General features: G+C 42.3%; 1 protein-coding gene across 1 annotated transcript; it reads left to right on the top strand.

Annotated features, from left to right (window-relative positions):
• Window positions 1-672: 672 nt before the first annotated feature.
• cdhr5a (cadherin-related family member 5a) lies at window positions 673-17,744 on the top strand. The gene is made up of 14 exons (XM_041940362.1): window positions 673-742; window positions 7,979-8,151; window positions 8,889-8,948; window positions 9,100-9,189; window positions 9,579-9,665; window positions 10,144-10,248; window positions 10,568-10,753; window positions 11,562-11,652; window positions 12,243-12,340; window positions 12,460-12,666; window positions 13,397-13,510; window positions 13,597-13,663; window positions 14,109-14,269; window positions 15,419-17,744. Exons 1-14 carry the CDS (start codon window positions 673-675, stop codon window positions 16,016-16,018), a joined length of 2,109 nt encoding a protein of 702 aa, XP_041796296.1. The 3' UTR covers window positions 16,019-17,744.
• The last annotated feature ends 650 nt before the right edge of the window (window positions 17,745-18,394 follow it).

Genomic DNA, 18,394 nt, shown 5'->3' with positions numbered 1-18,394 from the left:
ATGCAGACTCGAGGGCGCTTGGTTCAGTTAATTAAATTTATCAAACACAAAGAGAAACACAACTAAACGAACTATGATAAAACACACACACTATGGACAAGGGCTATACATACATCGAAGGCAACTCAGGGAAACAATGAATAAACATAGAACACGCAAACTCAACGGAGCGGGGAAAAGACGAAGACAACACAAGAAACTCACTAACACAAAACGTGGCAGGACTGTAGACAAAGACAAGACTATGAACAAATTATCAATGACTAAAATAAAGAACAAAAAACACTCCCGTAGGAGGAAGAAACTATGAAAGAACTTGAACTTATTTAACAAAACAACAGAAAAAAAATCACATGACTATTAAATAAAACAAAACCAAGGAACAATCTAACAAAGAACTGAAATTCTGCTATAACTAGCGAAAACAAAACAAAGCTTGACTATACAAATTCTAATAAAAGGAAAACTCACAAGGAACACGGCACGGACGAAACCAAGAGGTAACACAGACATGGACCGAGACACGGACATGAACTAAGAAAACACAACGAAGAAACACATACATGAAACGTGACACGGACATGACAAAGATTACGCAACGAAGAAACACGACTCAGACATGACAAAGAAATTACACGACAAACACTCACTATGGGGGCAATGGCTAGGACTATGACTGTGGCTAGGACTATGACTGTGGCTAAGGCTGTGGCTGTGGCTGAGGCTGAGGCTGTGGCAGACGGCAAGGGGACAAGACAACAAGTTAGCGTAGACAACGACCCGACAAAGACAGGGGGGAAGACACGGACTTAAATACACAAGGAGGAAACACTAATGACAGACAGTTGGAACCAATCAGACACAAGGGAGGGAAAACACAGGGAGCAAAGCAAACCAAAGACACATAACATGAACCTTCAAAATAAAACAGCATGCAACAAAAACCAGACAAAGACAACACACTATGGGAAACTTCACAAAAGAATGGTGAAATATGGTGTTTGAAACTGCCCTTTAGAACGACACATGGAACCACGGGCTGAGAGAATGATTGTTTAGGATGTTTAGGGAGGCTTCTGTGAACGTGGTTGCTTTTTGTTGTGCATGCACATGTGTGTGACAGGTGTGTGTGCACAGGGGAGGGCTGAAGCTCCCCGTTAGTTCAGTCACATCAAAGTGTCTCAGAGAGAAAACAGGATTGACAACCAACGAACAAGTCAAGGAGAGGAACAACAGATACCATTTAAATCCTACATCTGATAAAAATGTAAGTAGTTTGGGCTCATTTTGCCTTCTTCACGGTGCTATAACTGAACTCAAATAGTGGTCGTTGATACATTCATAGTGAACTAATGTCCACATGCAATGAAGATGTGACTAAATCAGATTCAAACTGTTACCACCCGGTGAGCTGTTTCTTTCACCTGCAGCACAGCTGGATCCTCCTCCTTTTATTGTGTTCCTGCCACTTGACCGAGGTTTGTACAGGTCAGACTGCCCCCGAATGAGCCTCTGATGGCTTTGTAACAGGTACAGGTAACACACACACGCCACATAAATCAAAGATAAGCCCCTTATACAATAGTTATATTTAAAAAAGCTCATTTCATCAGGAAAGGAAACGATTCCGAGGCTGTGTGAGACAGAGCTGATTGAGGGGATAAGGCTAATTACTGAGGGACAGTGTGTGTGTGTGTGTATATGTATATATATATATATGTGGTGTGACCTCCCAGCCTAAAGAGGAGCAATGAAACCTGATCATCATCTCATGAGGAGACATTCACCTCTGTCCTCCACACCAAACCCGTCTGACATTTAAACCTGTAGCTTCTTCTTCACGCTGTGACAGATACAGATGCTCAGCACTGCCGGCTGGGACTTCATGCTCATACGCTTTTATTAATATGGTTTTAAAAAAGAAACCATCACTTATTAATGTATTCTGCTTTATGACCCAGTCTGTATTTTAGAAGTCAGTTCTGTTCATTCCTTTATATGAAACTAAATACATGTATTAAATTACCACTTTTGCTTGGATACATAATAGCGAATGTGTTATTCTGTAGCATTTCGTGAGCAAATATTCAGCGATGAGCGATTCTTATTGGACTGAACAGGCGCCATCTTTGGGTTGTGTGTCCAGGTTATAATACATCTATGGCCGAAGCTAATCAGACCGTCACAGTGGCCACTCTGTCACTCACATGCCATCCATGTGACAGACCGGCATCCCTTAATCCCGTGATGTCACAGGGTCGGCCACAGGTCAGACCACATGTGAGTTATCCTCGCTCGCCACACTGATGCAGGTCAGGCAGGAACACGATGCATCACCTATGTTTCATCATTACTGGACAGATTTCATATGGAAAGTTTAATGACCATCAATCGGCCAATCAGGAGTCCCTCACCAGACCACATGACAGCAGTGGTGGATGTAGATTTTACTACCATTATTTGCTACTTGAAGCCATCACTCCACCACATTTAAGACAGAATTTTTTTCACAGCCCTGCATTTTTTGATTTGTTACTATTACTACTACTACTAATTATTTTGTACATTAAGTTTTCACATACAAAGATGAACTCAGTGTCACCTTAATAGAAATGAAACAAACGTAACGTATGGTATTGTTATATGTAATAGTACCAAACTGTATCATACAGTGGCTGTGAGAACTCAGTGTGCTGCAAGTTAAGAAACACATGAAGGAAACATTTTGACATCCACACAGTTTTGAAAAATGCTGCGAAGTGAGAAAACAAATACAGAAACACAACCAGAAACCCTGCAGGTCACACTGACGACGATGGAAACAGTTTGAAATGGACGATAAAAAGTGATGCTCAGAGCTGGGACTTGTTGCTGCTTCCACAGTTTTATTGAAGTTAGCTATCTGTAAGTGGCGTTGGAAAAATTAGCTGCAATATTAGATTTCACGGTGGGATAATGAGCGTGTCGCAGCCGTGGTCGTCACTTTTTAGTGTCCTCTGGAAGCTGTGCTACTTGCAGCATTTCTGTATTTGATGCTTTTTCTCACTTTGCACCATTTTTTCCAACAACAGCAGTATAACAAATATATTACTATGTTATATTGCATAAGAAGTACTTTTAGTTTTGATATACTAAGTACATTTTGCTGATAATTCTGCTGTACTTTTACTTGTAATGGAGTATTTTTACTTGGAGGTACTGCTGCCTTTATCTGACCACCGCTGCTCTTCAGTATAGAAGAACCGTTCTCACGGGTGGAGGTTGAGCGTTCCTGCTTAACAACTTACTTAAAAAGTAACGTCTAGATTTTTTTTTAAATTTCATCTTAAAATGAGATTTCCACCTTGTCTCAGAAAAGCAACTTTACACCAGTAATTCAAATAAAAACCACTGTAAACTAACATTTCTGTCTCTTTCTCTGCTTTAGGCACAACAAGAATTCTGTTAAGTAGGTCTCTAATGAGATTAGCTTCTCTGCTAAACCCCACCAACCCCAAGTTAGCGTTACATCACCAACACTGCTCAAATTATTATATAAAAATGGGTCAATTAAAAGTCCAAAGTTTAGCATTACACACACACTGAATACAGACCAGAACAGGGCTGAAGGTTTACAGCCACACTCGCAGCTCCGTGAGGCTGAAAAACTGATTAGAAACAAAACTTGTGTGGATAAAAAACAGACACAACGTTGCTTTCTTATGTAAAATATGTAAATGTGTGATACTGGACTTTGTACATGTACTGGACATGTACGTTTCGCCTCAGTTCTGTCTCAGTTTAGAGGCTCACAGGTGTCACTGATGTGTAATTGTTCTGTAATGAACTCTCATATCTGACAGAATTCACCATGTTGATATCATCCTCTTGGCTGCAAATAGTTGCTTCAAATAAATCTTGATTGTCAAATAGTGCTGGTTAATCTAAGAAACCATCTCTATCTGAAGCTAATAAGGGACTTTGAGGGGGACATAACAGGCAGAGGGAAAAACACAGGATTTGATCTGGGACTGAAAGGGTTAAGTCATTTATACCCTCCAGTTCTTCAAAGGTCAGTTTTTGTTTATTAGGTTGTGTGTTTTGTTTTGATATATTTTAATATTTGGATATAAATGAAAAAGTGTGAAAATGTAGTGAAAATAATTAAATAAGTCTCATTTGAATATGTAGCTCTGAGGTGAAAGAAACACTATCAACGTGAATAAAATTCTACTAAATAACTGAATAAAGTTCAATTGAAAGTTTGAATTAAAGAGCTGATAGTCGTTGATCTGAAGGCTCCTCCTGGTGGTCAGATGGGAAAACAACACCGTGTGTGTGTGTGTATTCAGTGTTTGTGAGGAGCATCTCTGCATGGAAACATAATGCATGAGCTTCATCACGACACTGTGAGCTTGTTGTTCCCACACAGAGGAGCTGAGGGTGGGGCAGCAGTGTGTGTGTGTGTGTGTATGTGTGTGTGTGTGTGTGTGTGTGTGTGTGCGCGCAGTGCATGGCAGCCTGCTGCTGTGTGCACAGCGCCGCCTTGTCCACATGTGAAGCCATTATGTGTCCCAGTTTGTGCTAATGTAGCGTTCCGTCATGATCACCATGTGAAGACTCAGACAGGATGAAGATGAAAACATGTCTGACTCTTTGCTTTGTGTTTGTATAATATTGATCAGTCAGTATCAGCGCTGATAACATGCTATATGTTTTCTTATTGTAAACAAACCCCATGAAAACACCAACATCAAAAATAAGTGGTGGTTCTCCTCCCAATATTTTCTCACTTCCTGTTTGTGTTGCTCAGCTCCATGCTCATTGGTTCCCACTGAAGATCTAAATCTTTAATAACACCTCACAAATATATAATATATATTTAAAAAAAGGCTCAGTAATTTCCTAAAGCAGCTTCTCGCTGTAGCTTTTATTAAACATTAATAAAATAACAGGAAATAAAGCATTCATTGGGGACTATTTTCAGCGGCGGATTAATCCACATTTGGTGCTTGCGTGAGTATTTGTGGCAGCAGGAGGCGTAAGTGGGATCGAGTCAAAATAAAGTAACTATATACTGTGTGTGTGTGTGTGTGTGTTTATCAGCTAGAAATGGAAAAAATTATTTAATGTAGGATTTTAATATCCCATTGTGGTCGAAAGTCGGCTTTCCTACCCAGGAAACTTTTCCAATCCAGGTCCCGTCTGGGAAAATGGGGCCATCCGAGCAGCACGTTCAACATTTACTGGTAAATGTCTTAATTTACTGTGACAAAATTTAGTTTTCACCTGGTTGACTAATTTAACATTTTCACAAATTTCTTTTTCTAGCCTCACACCTGTTTTATTTGTTTCCTGTTTCAGCTGCGTTCACGTTTCAGTTGGTTCCACTCGACGTGCGTTTAGTTTCCTCTTTAAGTGGCTTTAAGGTTGTTAGAAACTCTTCTTCCATCTGACTGACAGGAGCATAAAAACATCGTGTTCCTCCTCTGATGCTCACACTGAGCAAAATATTCAAACCCAACGCTGATGTTTGTGTCTTTATGTTATATGTTTGTGTCCTTTATGTACAGTATGCATGTATATATGTGCAGTATGTGTATGTATGTGTATATATATATACACACACAAATACATATATAAATGTTAAACTTAGAAATGTTTCCAGCTGCCAGCATTCCTCTGCTGGATTCCTCCCAGAATGCATCAGGGCCACTGATACAGAATGACCCGTCCAGCTAAAACAGATGCAAGTATTTTAGTAGGAGGCTGCGAGTCCTCTGCTGGCAGGCGCTTCATGCAATATGTGCCCGTAAGATGAAGTCACAAACATTGCAACTGTAGTCGACTCCCACTCGCCGGGCAGCACAGACGGGGCATTATGTGGACGAGTACCAGCTGGTACCACCGGCTCCTCATCCTCCTCCGGGACTTCATTTGTTGGTGCCTCTGAAATCAGGACATGGAAATGAAATCGAAGAGCAAACCTGTGAACGTGGTCCTCGGATGCATCGCGGCCGTCTGCTTTTGTACAGTTTGTCCGGCTGAAAGACGTGAGTAGAGCTCTGAGACGTGTGGACGGACTCGTCTGTGGCTGGCGAGGGCCGCGGGGATGAGGATGTTGATGAGGCTGCAGAGTGCCATTCAGGCAGACAGCTGAGCGTTCCTGCTCTTCATTTAAACCTTTATGGCTTCTTGACCCTAAAATGAAGCTACGTTTGTGTGCGATCGCTCGTGAAGAGAATTGAAGAAGGATTTTTCCTTTTTGATTTCTATCTTGAAAGATTTGTAGAGGTCTGAGGAGGTCAAAGGCTCCAGAATTTATAAAGAAAAGGCAGAAATAAGACAAAAGTCAGAAAAAATGAACAGAACCACGTGAAACTGAAATCATCCGGTAACCCCCTCGGTTTTTGGGGCCCGTTGTGGGTTCCTGACCCTCAGGTTGCTTTGAAGAGAAAACACAGATTGTCACTGTGTCAGTTCATGTTTCCTGCAGACGACAGCAGAGTCAGTGCAGTTTGCTTTCAGTACAGCATGAAAACAATCATAGATGATAACAACTTTTGTCTTTGGGACTCGATATTGACCCTAAAGATTTGATTAAGAACTTGATTTTGGTCTGATTTTTCTGTCATTTAAACAAACAAGATATAAGATATTAATTAATGAGCTTCACAGGTGCAGGTAGCTTCAGACACAGCTAGGCTAGCTGTTCCCCCCTGTTTCCAGTCTTTATGCTAAGCTAAGCTAACAGGCTTTTTGTGATAGCTTCTTATTTATCATACAGACAAGAAAGTGATTTCTCAAAATGAATCAGACTCTAGTATTAAAATCTTCTTTATTTCAGTTTATGTTTGGTCCATATGGGTTTATTCCTGTTTCATTAAACCACAAACTAATTAGGCTGCTGTGTGAATAAAACCCTGGAGGCCACTAACAGGTTGATAAAGTACTGCAGTTAGTGCAGTTTTAAAGTTTGATGTTGTAATGTTGGTACAGTACATGTGGCGATACATCACCAGGAAGTATCCAGATCCTGTAAATACCACACTGTAAACATATTAGATTAACGTACAAGTTAAAGTCCTGCATTGAAAATGTTACTTTAGTAAAAGTATGTGAGTATAATCAGGAAAATGTACTTCAGGTATTAAAGTCAAAGTACTGAGTGCAGTAAAACGTCCCTGTGACTGTTCTCCTGTTCTCCTGTTCTATCTGTTCTCCTGTTCTACTGTTCTATCTGATCTCATCAGATTACTGTGACTCAGTCGTTCATGTCAAAGCAGGATTTTACTGTTGGAGCTGGCTGAGCTTCATTTGACTCTATTTTGTATCAGACTGCAACTAATGATTCTTTTCATTCTGGATCAATCAGCTGATTATTTCCTCCATTAATCGATCGATCGTTTGGTTTGGAAACATTGTGAAAATAGTGAGAAATGTGGTGACGATGAGGCCAAAGTGACGCCTTCACAGTGTTTGTTTGGTCCAAAGCTCCACATTATTACAAACACATTCAGGTCATTCAGATCAATCAGAGGAAAAGCAGCAAATCAAACGTCTGAGAAGCTCAAACATCAAATGATTTTACAGCAAAAATGACTTGATGATGAAAACAGTCTGTTCATTTTCTCTCAATCAACTATTTGATTGATCAACTCTTCTTCAGATTGTATATTTTCATATGTTTTGTGTGCAAAAATCTTAATTTGTAAAGTAACTAGTGACTAAAGGTGTCAGATAATTGCAGTCAAATAAAAGTACAATATTCCCCTCTGAGGGAATATTGTGGAGCAGAAGTATAAAGTTGCATGAAGAAAAGCTCCTCAGTACTTTTAAATTATTTGAATGTCATTAAAGTCTGTAAAAGTAAAACACCTGAAGATACTCACGTCCATCGATCGTCACGTCACAGCGTTTTCCTCAGACAGCTTGAATGAGCCTGATGTTGATTGCCTGTCTGAACTCTGATTGGTCCGCTGCCTCTCGCCTCTCTCAGTCTGCACGGTTCCTCCGGGCCCCGTGACGGTCCCAGAAAACAACACGGCCGACGTCCAGCTGGTGAAAATCAGCTCCGGGGGCGATGTGACCCTCACAGTGTCGGTGAACCCTGAAGACCTGTTCTACCTGAAGGGAAACGCCCTGATGGTGAAGAAAGGACTCGACTATGAGGTGATTACAGCCAGACTGACCCCGGATCAGCTGCTGGTCAAGTACATTAACTAAACATTTTGATCAGGACGCTTTAAATCTGTTATTTAGTCAAACTATGATGAGCAGGACTGAAGAGTTTTTGAAGATGAGCTTCGTTGGCGATTTCTTGATACGTATCAGCTGAAATATACACCGATATTCAATATAACCATATAGCAACAATAAAATAATAACTGTCTGTAATCCAGTTTAATCCCATGCACTGTGAGTACTGTCCAAACAGGACAAATGGAGATTATTCCTCAGTTTAAAGGTATTGTTTTGGACACACTGGCTCAGGATTAGAAAAGTGTTTCTAACACGTTGCTCAGATGAAAAGCTTTGTTGCACAATAATTGTGGAAAAAATGCTGCTGAGATAATCCTGCAGAATTTGAATTTCAAATCATTGTAACTGCCCTGATTGGACGGATTCTGTGAGTGAGGGGAGCCAATCAGGGCCCGGTCCCGCTGCGATGCACTTCCTGAAGATAGTCTGAACCCGAAATCGATTCGAAGCACTCAAACAAAATGAAAATGATTAAACATGAATGGAAGACAAACCTAAAGCAGCCGGGTGGCGACAGCATGAGGAACTTTGAAATGAAACACATTTTACAATAAATATATTTGATTGATCGGTGTGGAAAGTGTAACTTCCTACCAGGTAACCAAGTTACTGTGTGTTGAAGCTCCGTCTCTGTGTGTCTCTGTTAGTCGCTGTCCAGTGCAGCTCTGGTGGTTTGGGTTCAGTGCAGCAGAACTGGCTCCAGATCAGTGAGTAAAACACAACATCTGCTTAATGACACCTGATGACTGTGAACAGCAGCCGGCAGGTGGAGGCGCCGTGCTTCGTCTCTCACATCACGACGAAGAGAAAACGTTTCTGAATGCAAACTGATCCGGTTGCTGCTTCGCTCTCTTCAAGGTCAACGAGTCCGTCGAGGTTTTGGTTGAAAATGTGAACGACAACCCGCCGAACTTCGCACAAAACCACTTCGTGCTGGAGGTGAATGAGGTGAGTGGACACAGCTGCATGCATGTGTGTGTGTAGTGGGGGGAAGTAACTGAGTACATTTACTCAAGTACTGCACTTAAGTACAGCTTTGGAACCATTTTTACGTCATTAACACAAAATGTTACCAACAAATAAAACATGATTCAGTCTTACAGACGACGTCACACAGCAGAATATAAAGACGTTAAACTCATGTGAGCAGCAGCAACATCAGAGTGATGAACACATTCATACATCATTGATTAGAATCACATGAATTATTACTGATTATTCATAACGAGTTCCTTTAGTTTTGGTGCTTTTTACTGCAGGTCGTGTATTTGTAACAGTATTTGTACATGAGTGCATGTGTTTGAGGGCTGATGCTGACTGACTTCTGTCTCCTGCAGCTCACTCCGGTCAACACCAGCGTTGGACTGATAGAGGCCACAGACGTGGACTCAGAGCCGCTGTTCTATCGCTTGGAGTCTGCCACAGTAAGACTGCTGCAGACTGAGCTGCATGTTCATGTGTTTCTTTATGGAAGACGCTGCTCATTAATAAACACGACGCTTTAACAGCATCAAAGTAAAGAGTTCTGTCTCTGCAGACAGGTGAGGACCGACAGGTTCCTCACCTGGGGGTCCGGACCCCCCATGAGGTCTCAAGAGAAGTCAAGATGATTGAGGAAGAGAATTTTTTAAAGAAGGTCAGGAGATAAAGTCAAAAGCTCCCTCAAAGGCAAACGAGTGAAGCTTGAATTTAGAATATTTCATCTCAAACTCCAGTTTTTCCAGAATCTGAGAAGGAAACCACACGACTGCAGCGTCTGTCCTCAGATAACGTTAATTTAATCCATTTAATTCTCTGGATTTCAGTTGGGTTTTACTGAACTGTGGTCTTGAAATATGTTAATCTTCTGTATAAGTACAGTCTATCCCTCGTTATGTTTCTTTTCTCCCTGTGGTAAAGCAGGATAAATATTTCCGCCTGGAAAACATCAACAGTCCAAAGATTCTCGTGAAAAGCGTCCTGGACTACGACATTGTACAGAAGATCTCTCTGGTTTTACACGTGCAGGTAAACACATCCACGTTCACCTTTGACCTTCAGTAAACCTGAACACTTACACCTCTGGGACATTTTAGAAATTTGATCTCAAACCTCCCAAACCTGCCGTACATAACTGCATTTTAGGTTAATTAGTTGAATTTGTCTATCGGATGATTTAAATGGCCTTTTCCTGGTGGTATTTTCTGTGTGGTCTTTCCTTTTCTTTCTTGCTTCTTTCCTTTGTGAAACTGACTCGACGTCATTGTGAATGAGTTTCACCGCTCAGTGATCTCTCTCGAGTATAAATAAAGGTTGAATGACTCAATGAATATGTCATGTGCTCCAGGACACCTTCAACGGCTCCGCCTCCAACAAGCCCTTCTTCACGTCTGTGGCCTCCATCACGGTGCACGTGAAGGACGTGGATAACCGGCCGCCGTGGTTTCAGCCGTGTTTGAGGACCAACTTGGGAATCTCCAAACTGTGCGTGAGCAGCGGCTACAGAGGCAAAGTGAATCTGACTGAGAAGGAGGTGAGAGACTGAGTGTTGAGCATCACTTCTGCCTCTCCACACTCATCATTCAGAGTGAGCTGGCAGGTGGACGTTAGTCTCGCTGATCACAGATCAGCGTTCAGAGGAGCTGATGACTCGCTGAAAACTGTCACCTCGTCTATAACGACCTGTCGACTCGTGCAGAGCGCGACGTGAGCTTTACTTACTCTACAAATTGAGATTTTTGCACACAAAACATATGGAGAACTTCTAAAATATGTTTTGTTATAAACAAAACTACCAAACAGTTAATACAAGCAGAGCTGAGTCGAGTAATTGATTGATTGAAAACTATTTTGATAACTGTTTGGGTCATTTTCATCTCAATAATTGTATCTAATAATAATAAGAACTCAATGATCTGAATGTATTTGTAATAATGTGGAGCTTTGGACTGTTGGTCAGACTAAACAAACACTGTGAAGGCGTCACTTTGGCCTCATCGTCACCACATTTCTCACTATTTTCACAATGTTTCCAAACCAAACGATCGATCGATTAATGGAGGAAATAATCAGCAGATTGATCCAGAATGAAAAGAATCATTAGTCAGAGTCAAATGAAGCTCAACCAGCTCCAACAGTAAAATCCTGCTTTGACTTCAGTACCTGAAGTACATTTTTGTGATTATACTCACATACTTTTACTAAAGTAACATTTTCAATGCAGGACTTATTTGTAACAGAGTACTTGTACAGTGTGGTATTAGTACTTTGAATACTTCCTCCACCACTGGTGAATACAGATGTGGGCTGCAGAATCAGTGCATGATGATTTGAATCCACAGGAGGGGCCGTTAGTGCTGGAACCTGGTCCAGTATTCGCCAAGGACGGAGACAAGAACAGGAGCGAGCAGATCAGCTACAGGATACTCCGAGGTTTGACCTGAACCGCCTCATTTAAACTAACGGGATCATTAGTGGTAGAGCCAGAGGGAAGAGACTAATGTGATCAAACCACACGCACGCACGCACGCACGCACGCGCACACACACACAGTCCTGATAATCAGTAACATCCAACAATGTTTTTCTTCCAAACTTTAATCTGAATTGTTGTTATTTAGTTGTGAACATTTGATCATGTGTAAATGGCGTCATTCAATTATTACACAGTTTGTCTAATACAATAATTAATATAATTCAGGGGCTTTGAACATAACAATTTATTATTGTTTCAATTTTTTTGTCAAATCCAAACAGTCACTGAGAACCAATAATGTATAAAATATCATTCAAGTTAAAGTCAGACATTATTCTCACAGCTGGAGATGACTCTGGTTTTTCCTCATCTGAGGACTGATGTATTAGTCTGCATTAGATTTAGCTCGACGCATCTGATCGCGTGATGAACGGTGGAGGTGATGATCGCGTGGAGGGACGTGCTGAGCGTGTGAGATCGTTCTGAATGAAGCGTTAAAGTCCAAAGAAAATGATGTCGCTTTTGTTTTCGTTTTCTTTCATCATCAGGAAACGAGGGAAACATTTTCCAGATCGACGAGGAAACAGGAAACATCACCATGACGAAAGCTGCTGACATCATCGGCCCAATAACCCTCACTGTCCTGGTAAAACGCTTCCTGTCTGTCTGTTGATCTGCTGAGCTCATTACAAAACACCTGACAGAGAAAAATCTATATCAGCTGTAACTTTGGTCTCACTCTCGTCAACCTCACCTGGCCGTCAGGCGTCACAGGTGACCAACAGGGATCAGTTTGCGGTGACGCAGGTGACCATCGAGGTGATGAAGAAGAGCAGGAACCCTCCTCGCTTTGAGAAGGAGCGATACGAAGGATTCATCTACAGCAACTCTGTCCCTGAGAACATGATCCTCCGAGACCGCGGCACCAACCGGCCGTTCAGGGTCCGAGCCCGGGACGAGGACTTCGCCACCGTCAGTCCTCTTTATGTCCAGTTAACTACTAATAACTACTAATATTCAGTCTTCACACTTTGATTTCCAAACTGTTCCTGCTGTCACTCTGTTGCTCCAAATAGTTAAAGGCTGAATTAGATGCAACTAAAAAACAGTTTCAGGTTCCTCACCGGTTTGACCCTCAAGTGAGTTGAGCCAATCACATCCAAGTATCCTGTAACACATGTTTAAAAACCAGCCGCAGCTTTATCACTTTGATTCACTCTCACGGCTCTCATCGGCTTCTAGTTTTTAGTGAAAAAACTTTGATAAACCTGCTGAACCGGACCTGAAGTGGACCTGAACCAGACCTGCTCAGGACCAAACAGCACATAGACACAGTTAGACACCAGCTGGTGAACGTAGTGAAGCATTTAGCTGCTAACGGGCAGGTTCCCTTCAGGACCTGGAGGAGACCAAAAGCAGAGCTAAAAGAGGGGGAATGTTGGCCTTATCAGGTGGACACACACGATGTTGATCTGTAATTGGTGGATGTCTAATAAGCAGCTGTTTGCTAACAAGTTCACCATCTTTATGAGTTGATATCTATGTTCTGGCTACAGCTTGTGACGCTGCTCCTGAGTGGTCAAAACAATTCATTAATCTGCATTCAAAGGCACCAAATTGATGGTGTAATGTGACTTTAAATGAAATACGACACCTGCTTCAGGTATCTCTTTGAGTGTTTGCATTTGTTTGTGTGTGCCAGGGTGTGAATCCAGATGTGAAGTATGAGGTTCAGTACAGCAGCTACGTCAACGTGACCTCAGACGGTTTTGTGATCCTGAAGAGAGTCGTGAAGACCGAGTCCTTCGCGCTTCAGGTGACTCAGGCCCAATAACATGTCTTTACTTACATTCACTGACGCTTCCTGCAGCATTGTAAACAGTAATGTTTCCCTGAATACAGCTCAGAGCAGTGGACACAACGACAGGGGAGTTCGGAACAGCTGCCCTCTCTGTTCAGGTCATACCAGGTGAGACCATCGCTCACATTCTAGGAAAAAGCTCATTCACCTCTAAAGACAGCCGCCATCCAGATCTGGTGACTCCATATTTGCCTTGTTGTCAAGAAACATCACGAAAAGACTGAAACGAGCACTGAATGCATCACTTACAGATACTGTGTGTCACAGTCTGATAGATCTTCCTCCTCAGAGCCAAAGAGCGCCACTGTTGTCCAGAAACTATTAAAAACCGGATCATTTCTGGAACAACCCATCAATAGGCAGGAGTCACAGTCGACACACTTCTGTAAAAGCAAAGGTTGAATCAGTGACTTTGTAGAAAATATTTAAATGTCATGCTGTATTTTATTTTCCCATCGTTCTTCTGAGGAAACAGTAACGATGGTGTCAGTTAGCGTCAGAATATACACTCTGCAGGTGTAGTCTTGACTCATCCACCTGTCTCCACCCGCAGCCGTGGCCATCCCGTCTCCCTCAAACGTGGGCTACCGTCCGGGCGACATGGCGCTCCTGGGTCTGGTCATGGCAGCTCTGCTGGTCCTCTGCCTCATTGTGATTGGCTTCCTGATTTCCCGCTTGTGGAAGGGAAACGGCAGCGTGGACAAATTATGTGAGGTCAGTCAGGATTTTACTTTCAGTTTTCATCTCTGAAGGGTTTTGAGCTGAACTTCATCTGGAATCGTCGCCATCACAACTTCAGCATCAGGAAAGGGTTTTGTTTCGGTTTTAGTTTCATGTATTTCAGGTCCTATTTCTCAGGTCCAGTATTAAAGGAATAATTAGAAGTTTTGGCTTTATTGCTGAGAGTTTGATGGGCAGATTGATACCACTCTCGTACAACTACCTTAAGTATGGTGCTCGAGCCAGAAGGCAATTAGCATAGCTTAGCATAAAGACTGAAAACAGAGGGAAGCAGCTAGCCTGGCTCTGTCCAGAGTGAAACAAAAAGAACACAATTAACACATTTTTTAAAATCTTACTTAATTTATCCACAATCAGAAATGTGACGACACTTTGTGTTTAAGTGCTGTAACTTTTTCTGGATGATTGTTTTTATCTCTTCAGCAATTATTTCTCCACCTTAACCACAAATGTCTATTTTATATTTCTGCTTCTGTACAGGTAAACAAATATGATCTAACATGTTAATTACTGAGCTTCAGAGGTGTTGGTACATTGAACTTTGGACAGAGCCAGGCTAGCAGTTTCCCCCTGCTTCCACTGTTTATGCTAAGCTAAGCTAATTGTCCATCCTTAATGCACAGGCACGATTTTCGCATTTAACTCAGCACGAAAGCAAACAAATGAATAAAATAAGACGTGATTACACATTACTGTAATAAAGTAGGTTATATGGATTCATGAAAGTGAAAGAAACTTCCGTTCCAAGCTCCTCACATCCGTCTTTGTGAAGGAACCCTGACAGGAGCCTGTAAAATAAAGATATTGTTTTCAATATGGACTAGTAACGTTTATTGCCACAGTCGACAGTCCTGAGGTCTGTGTCGTACCTCCATACTGTGACGGTTTAGATGTGAGAGTCAGAATCAGCTGTTTAATGCTGCATGTGCAGAACTCCTCCTGTGTGGCTTTGATGAATATTTATCAGCTGAAACCACAGAAGGGCTCTGTGTTAAAAAAGAACAAATGAACCTAGCTCACTCTCGGGAAGCACGGTGGCATCTGCACCGTTGAACAATGCCTCAATATCCTCCATGCTTCATTAACTGCTGTATTAATGAGGGGCCTCTCTCCTGCCTGCAGTGCCTGGGCCCCTGCCTGAAGTCCGAGCAGCCCCGCTCCGGCCACAGGGACTCCCTGCAGTACACCAACGACGGCTTCCAGAACGAGGCCGACCTGAGCCGCGGGGGCGCGAGGCGCTGGAACAACGCTCTCCCCAGACGGAGCACCTTCCCCCAGGCACGAGGCCGGGTCATCCCGCTGGAGAGACGGAGCCGCCACTGCTCCTCCTGTGGCGTCTACACCAACCACGTACCCAAGGGGAGCCCCTCAGTGAGGCCGTCCAGGAGGGGCAGAGGAGACGGGGACGAGTACGGCATGAGGTCCATCCTGACCAGGCAGAGGAGGAAGGAGGGCCAGAAGACGGTGTGGTTCAAGGAGAGCGAGGACTCCTCCGACATCGAGGTGGAGATTATCCCAGACACTGTGGGCCGGGTGGAGGAGGAGACTGAGGAGGAGCTGGAGGGGGAGGTGGAGATGGAGGGGGTTGTCAGGGACCCGGCGGCCCCACTGAGAGAGCCTGATGGCGGGCAGGAGAGCCAGAGCACAGAGACCAGTGAGGAGCAGGACCATGAAAATACCAGATCAGAAAAAACAAAGGGCAGCCAGGAGCAGGAGGGCTGACGGCAGAGGTCAGAGGTCAAACTCCAGGAAATGAAACTCAGCTGTTGGTTTTCTTCTCACTTTTTGGAGACAGCCTGAAGCGGAGGTCTCAGCAGTCCAGCATCTTCCAACACATCTGGATACCTGCCAGACCTGAAGAGTCCAGGAACCACAAACTGTTTATTTTCTGCTGTGAGTATCTCAGAAAACATTATGAGATGAGGTTTTTCTGTAACTTGGTGACTGCAGCTTGGGTTTATTTTGGTAGTTTTGGTTGTCATGTTCATTGGTAACACAGCGTCCTCACTGAATGAAGTCAGACAAGACAAAAAGTCCGGCTGCAAACAAACCCTGCAGACAGAAAACACTGAAAACAAACCAGAAACTTTCTGCTCCGTGTTTCAAACACTGCTTTCACTGAGGGATTATTAGCAACCTGTCAGGTGTGAGCACCTACAGTAGAGAGCCCGAGTTCTCCTCCCTGCAGCCATTGTGATGAAAACAGCGTATTTACAACAGCCAAAACTACTGAAATAAGATCCAAGTTTGACACGAAGCCGCCTTCGTTTCTGGATCCCACTGTCTAATAAGGCATCGTTCATAAAAGGTTTAGAAGTTGTAACGAGGCTGCAACTAACTTTTCATCATCAGCAGATTTTCTCAATTAGCTGAATAATTGTTCTGTCTACAAAACATCAGAAAACAGTGAAAAGCGTCCATCACAGTCTTCAAATGTCTCAAACTAACAGTTCAAAACCCAAATTATTACATTTACTACACTGATCGATGAGGAAATGCAGCTAATTCTCTCAGTTAAAAAGCTGGAACCATTAAAAGTTTCCAGTTTTTATGTTTTCTCTTAATTTTATCAAGTCCTCATTGCAGCCTTAGTTGTAAGTTATAGCCTTAATAATTGTTAATATAGTTTAGGAATAAAATAGTTGAAAATTTACTTGACTCTTGCTGGAAGGTGAACGGTTTCTGATTCTAATACGATATCAGCAAAAGTCGGCCATTCATCTGTAATTCTGAATGTTAATAAAGTATTAATGAAGAGCTCTAATAATCTAAATAATAAGAAGTTGTTATCAATGAAAACTGGTTCAGATGCTCTGCAGCTCTTTAACTGTCTGGTATCTGATGAACTAAAAGGTAAAAAGACACAAAGCGTTGTTCCTACTAACTTACAAATGATCAATAAAACATTAGAAGATGATTAATTAGCTGTTAATAAACCCGTTATAAAGGATGCCTTATCAGAAAGCGATATCTGTCTTGATTTGTCAGGATTCACCTGATCGTTGAGGACAAACATTCCCTTCTTGTTTTTATTTTAGAATAGTTAGTTTGTTTACATAGTTTATTGAATCTAAAGGAAATGTACAGTTTACAGTTCATCAGTACAGAATAGTTTTCAGATGTGATCCGTATCATCTTGTCCTGCTCGCCGCGGTCAGGTCAGGGAGTCGACCACAAGCCCAGAAAGCGACTGAACGTCGTCGCCGTGGTGACGATGGTTTGAGTCTCTGCACTCTGTCCGAGCGTTACTAAACTCAACCACGTGTCTGGATTTCATAGTGAAAAATACATGTGAAGACAAACTTTATCTACTGAATACTAAACAGCTGAGAAGATGATTTTATGTGGACTGTGTGTTATTGGGCATGTTAAGTAACTACTTTCATGGATAAATCTAAGGTTAATGTATAGTTGACTTTTTGTACATTACAGTGATTGTGTCGAGTGCTGGAGGGAATAATAAAGTTTGAAGGATTTGAAGGGATCGCCTCACTGGTTCATTTCTCACACAAGCCTCCTGTAGGACATTGTGATATTTAAAGGAACAGTTCAACCTTCTGGGAAATGTCTATTTGTATCTCATGTTAGATGATAAGAATGATACCACTCTCATAACCGTCAATATGAAGCTACAGCCAACAGCTGGTTAGCTTAGCTTAGCATCAAGACAACAGCAGCATGACAAATAGAGTGCAAAACAAAAGGTTGTGGTTCCACAGGGGGGTTGTGTGTCGGACTATTTGTTGGCCAGGAGCAGTAACCTCCTGTCGTCACCACGAGGCTGCAAAGAACACCCCAGCTGACACTCCAGGAAGTTAAACCCATAAATCCTTAGACATGATCATGTTTACACGTACGTTTTGTACAGGTCAGACAAATGTGGTACATCTAGTTAACTCATGAGATTTACAGGTGCTGGGAGGTGGAGGCAGGCTAGCTGTCTCCCTCTCTTTCCCATCTTAATGCTAAACTATGCTAAGCTAACCAGCTGCTGGCCATAGCTTTAGTTTTAGTGTACAGCTGTAACAGTGGTATCAAGGAAGAAAGTGAAAATTTCCCAAATTATCAATCAATTTAAAGGGGAGCTCTTTCGGTTTT

The sequence above is a fragment of the Chelmon rostratus genome, chromosome 1, assembly GCF_017976325.1.
Source record: "Chelmon rostratus isolate fCheRos1 chromosome 1, fCheRos1.pri, whole genome shotgun sequence".
Taxonomy (NCBI): Eukaryota; Metazoa; Chordata; class Actinopteri; order Chaetodontiformes; family Chaetodontidae; genus Chelmon; species Chelmon rostratus.
The sequence above is the reverse complement of the archived record's forward strand: the minus strand, read 5'-3'. Positions and strand labels throughout refer to the sequence as shown.

Bases quoted from the DNA above. Each gene is read 5' to 3' on its own strand.
- cdhr5a (XM_041940362.1), top strand. From the start codon at position 673: ATGACTGTGGCTAGGACTATGACTGTGGCTAAGGCTGTGGCTGTGGCT. The intron at 11,653-12,242 runs GTTTGACCTGAA...TTTCATCATCAG, and splicing joins CAGCTACAGGATACTCCGAG to GAAACGAGGGAAACATTTTC. The intron at 13,664-14,108 runs GTGAGACCATCG...CTCCACCCGCAG, and splicing joins CTCTGTTCAGGTCATACCAG to CCGTGGCCATCCCGTCTCCC.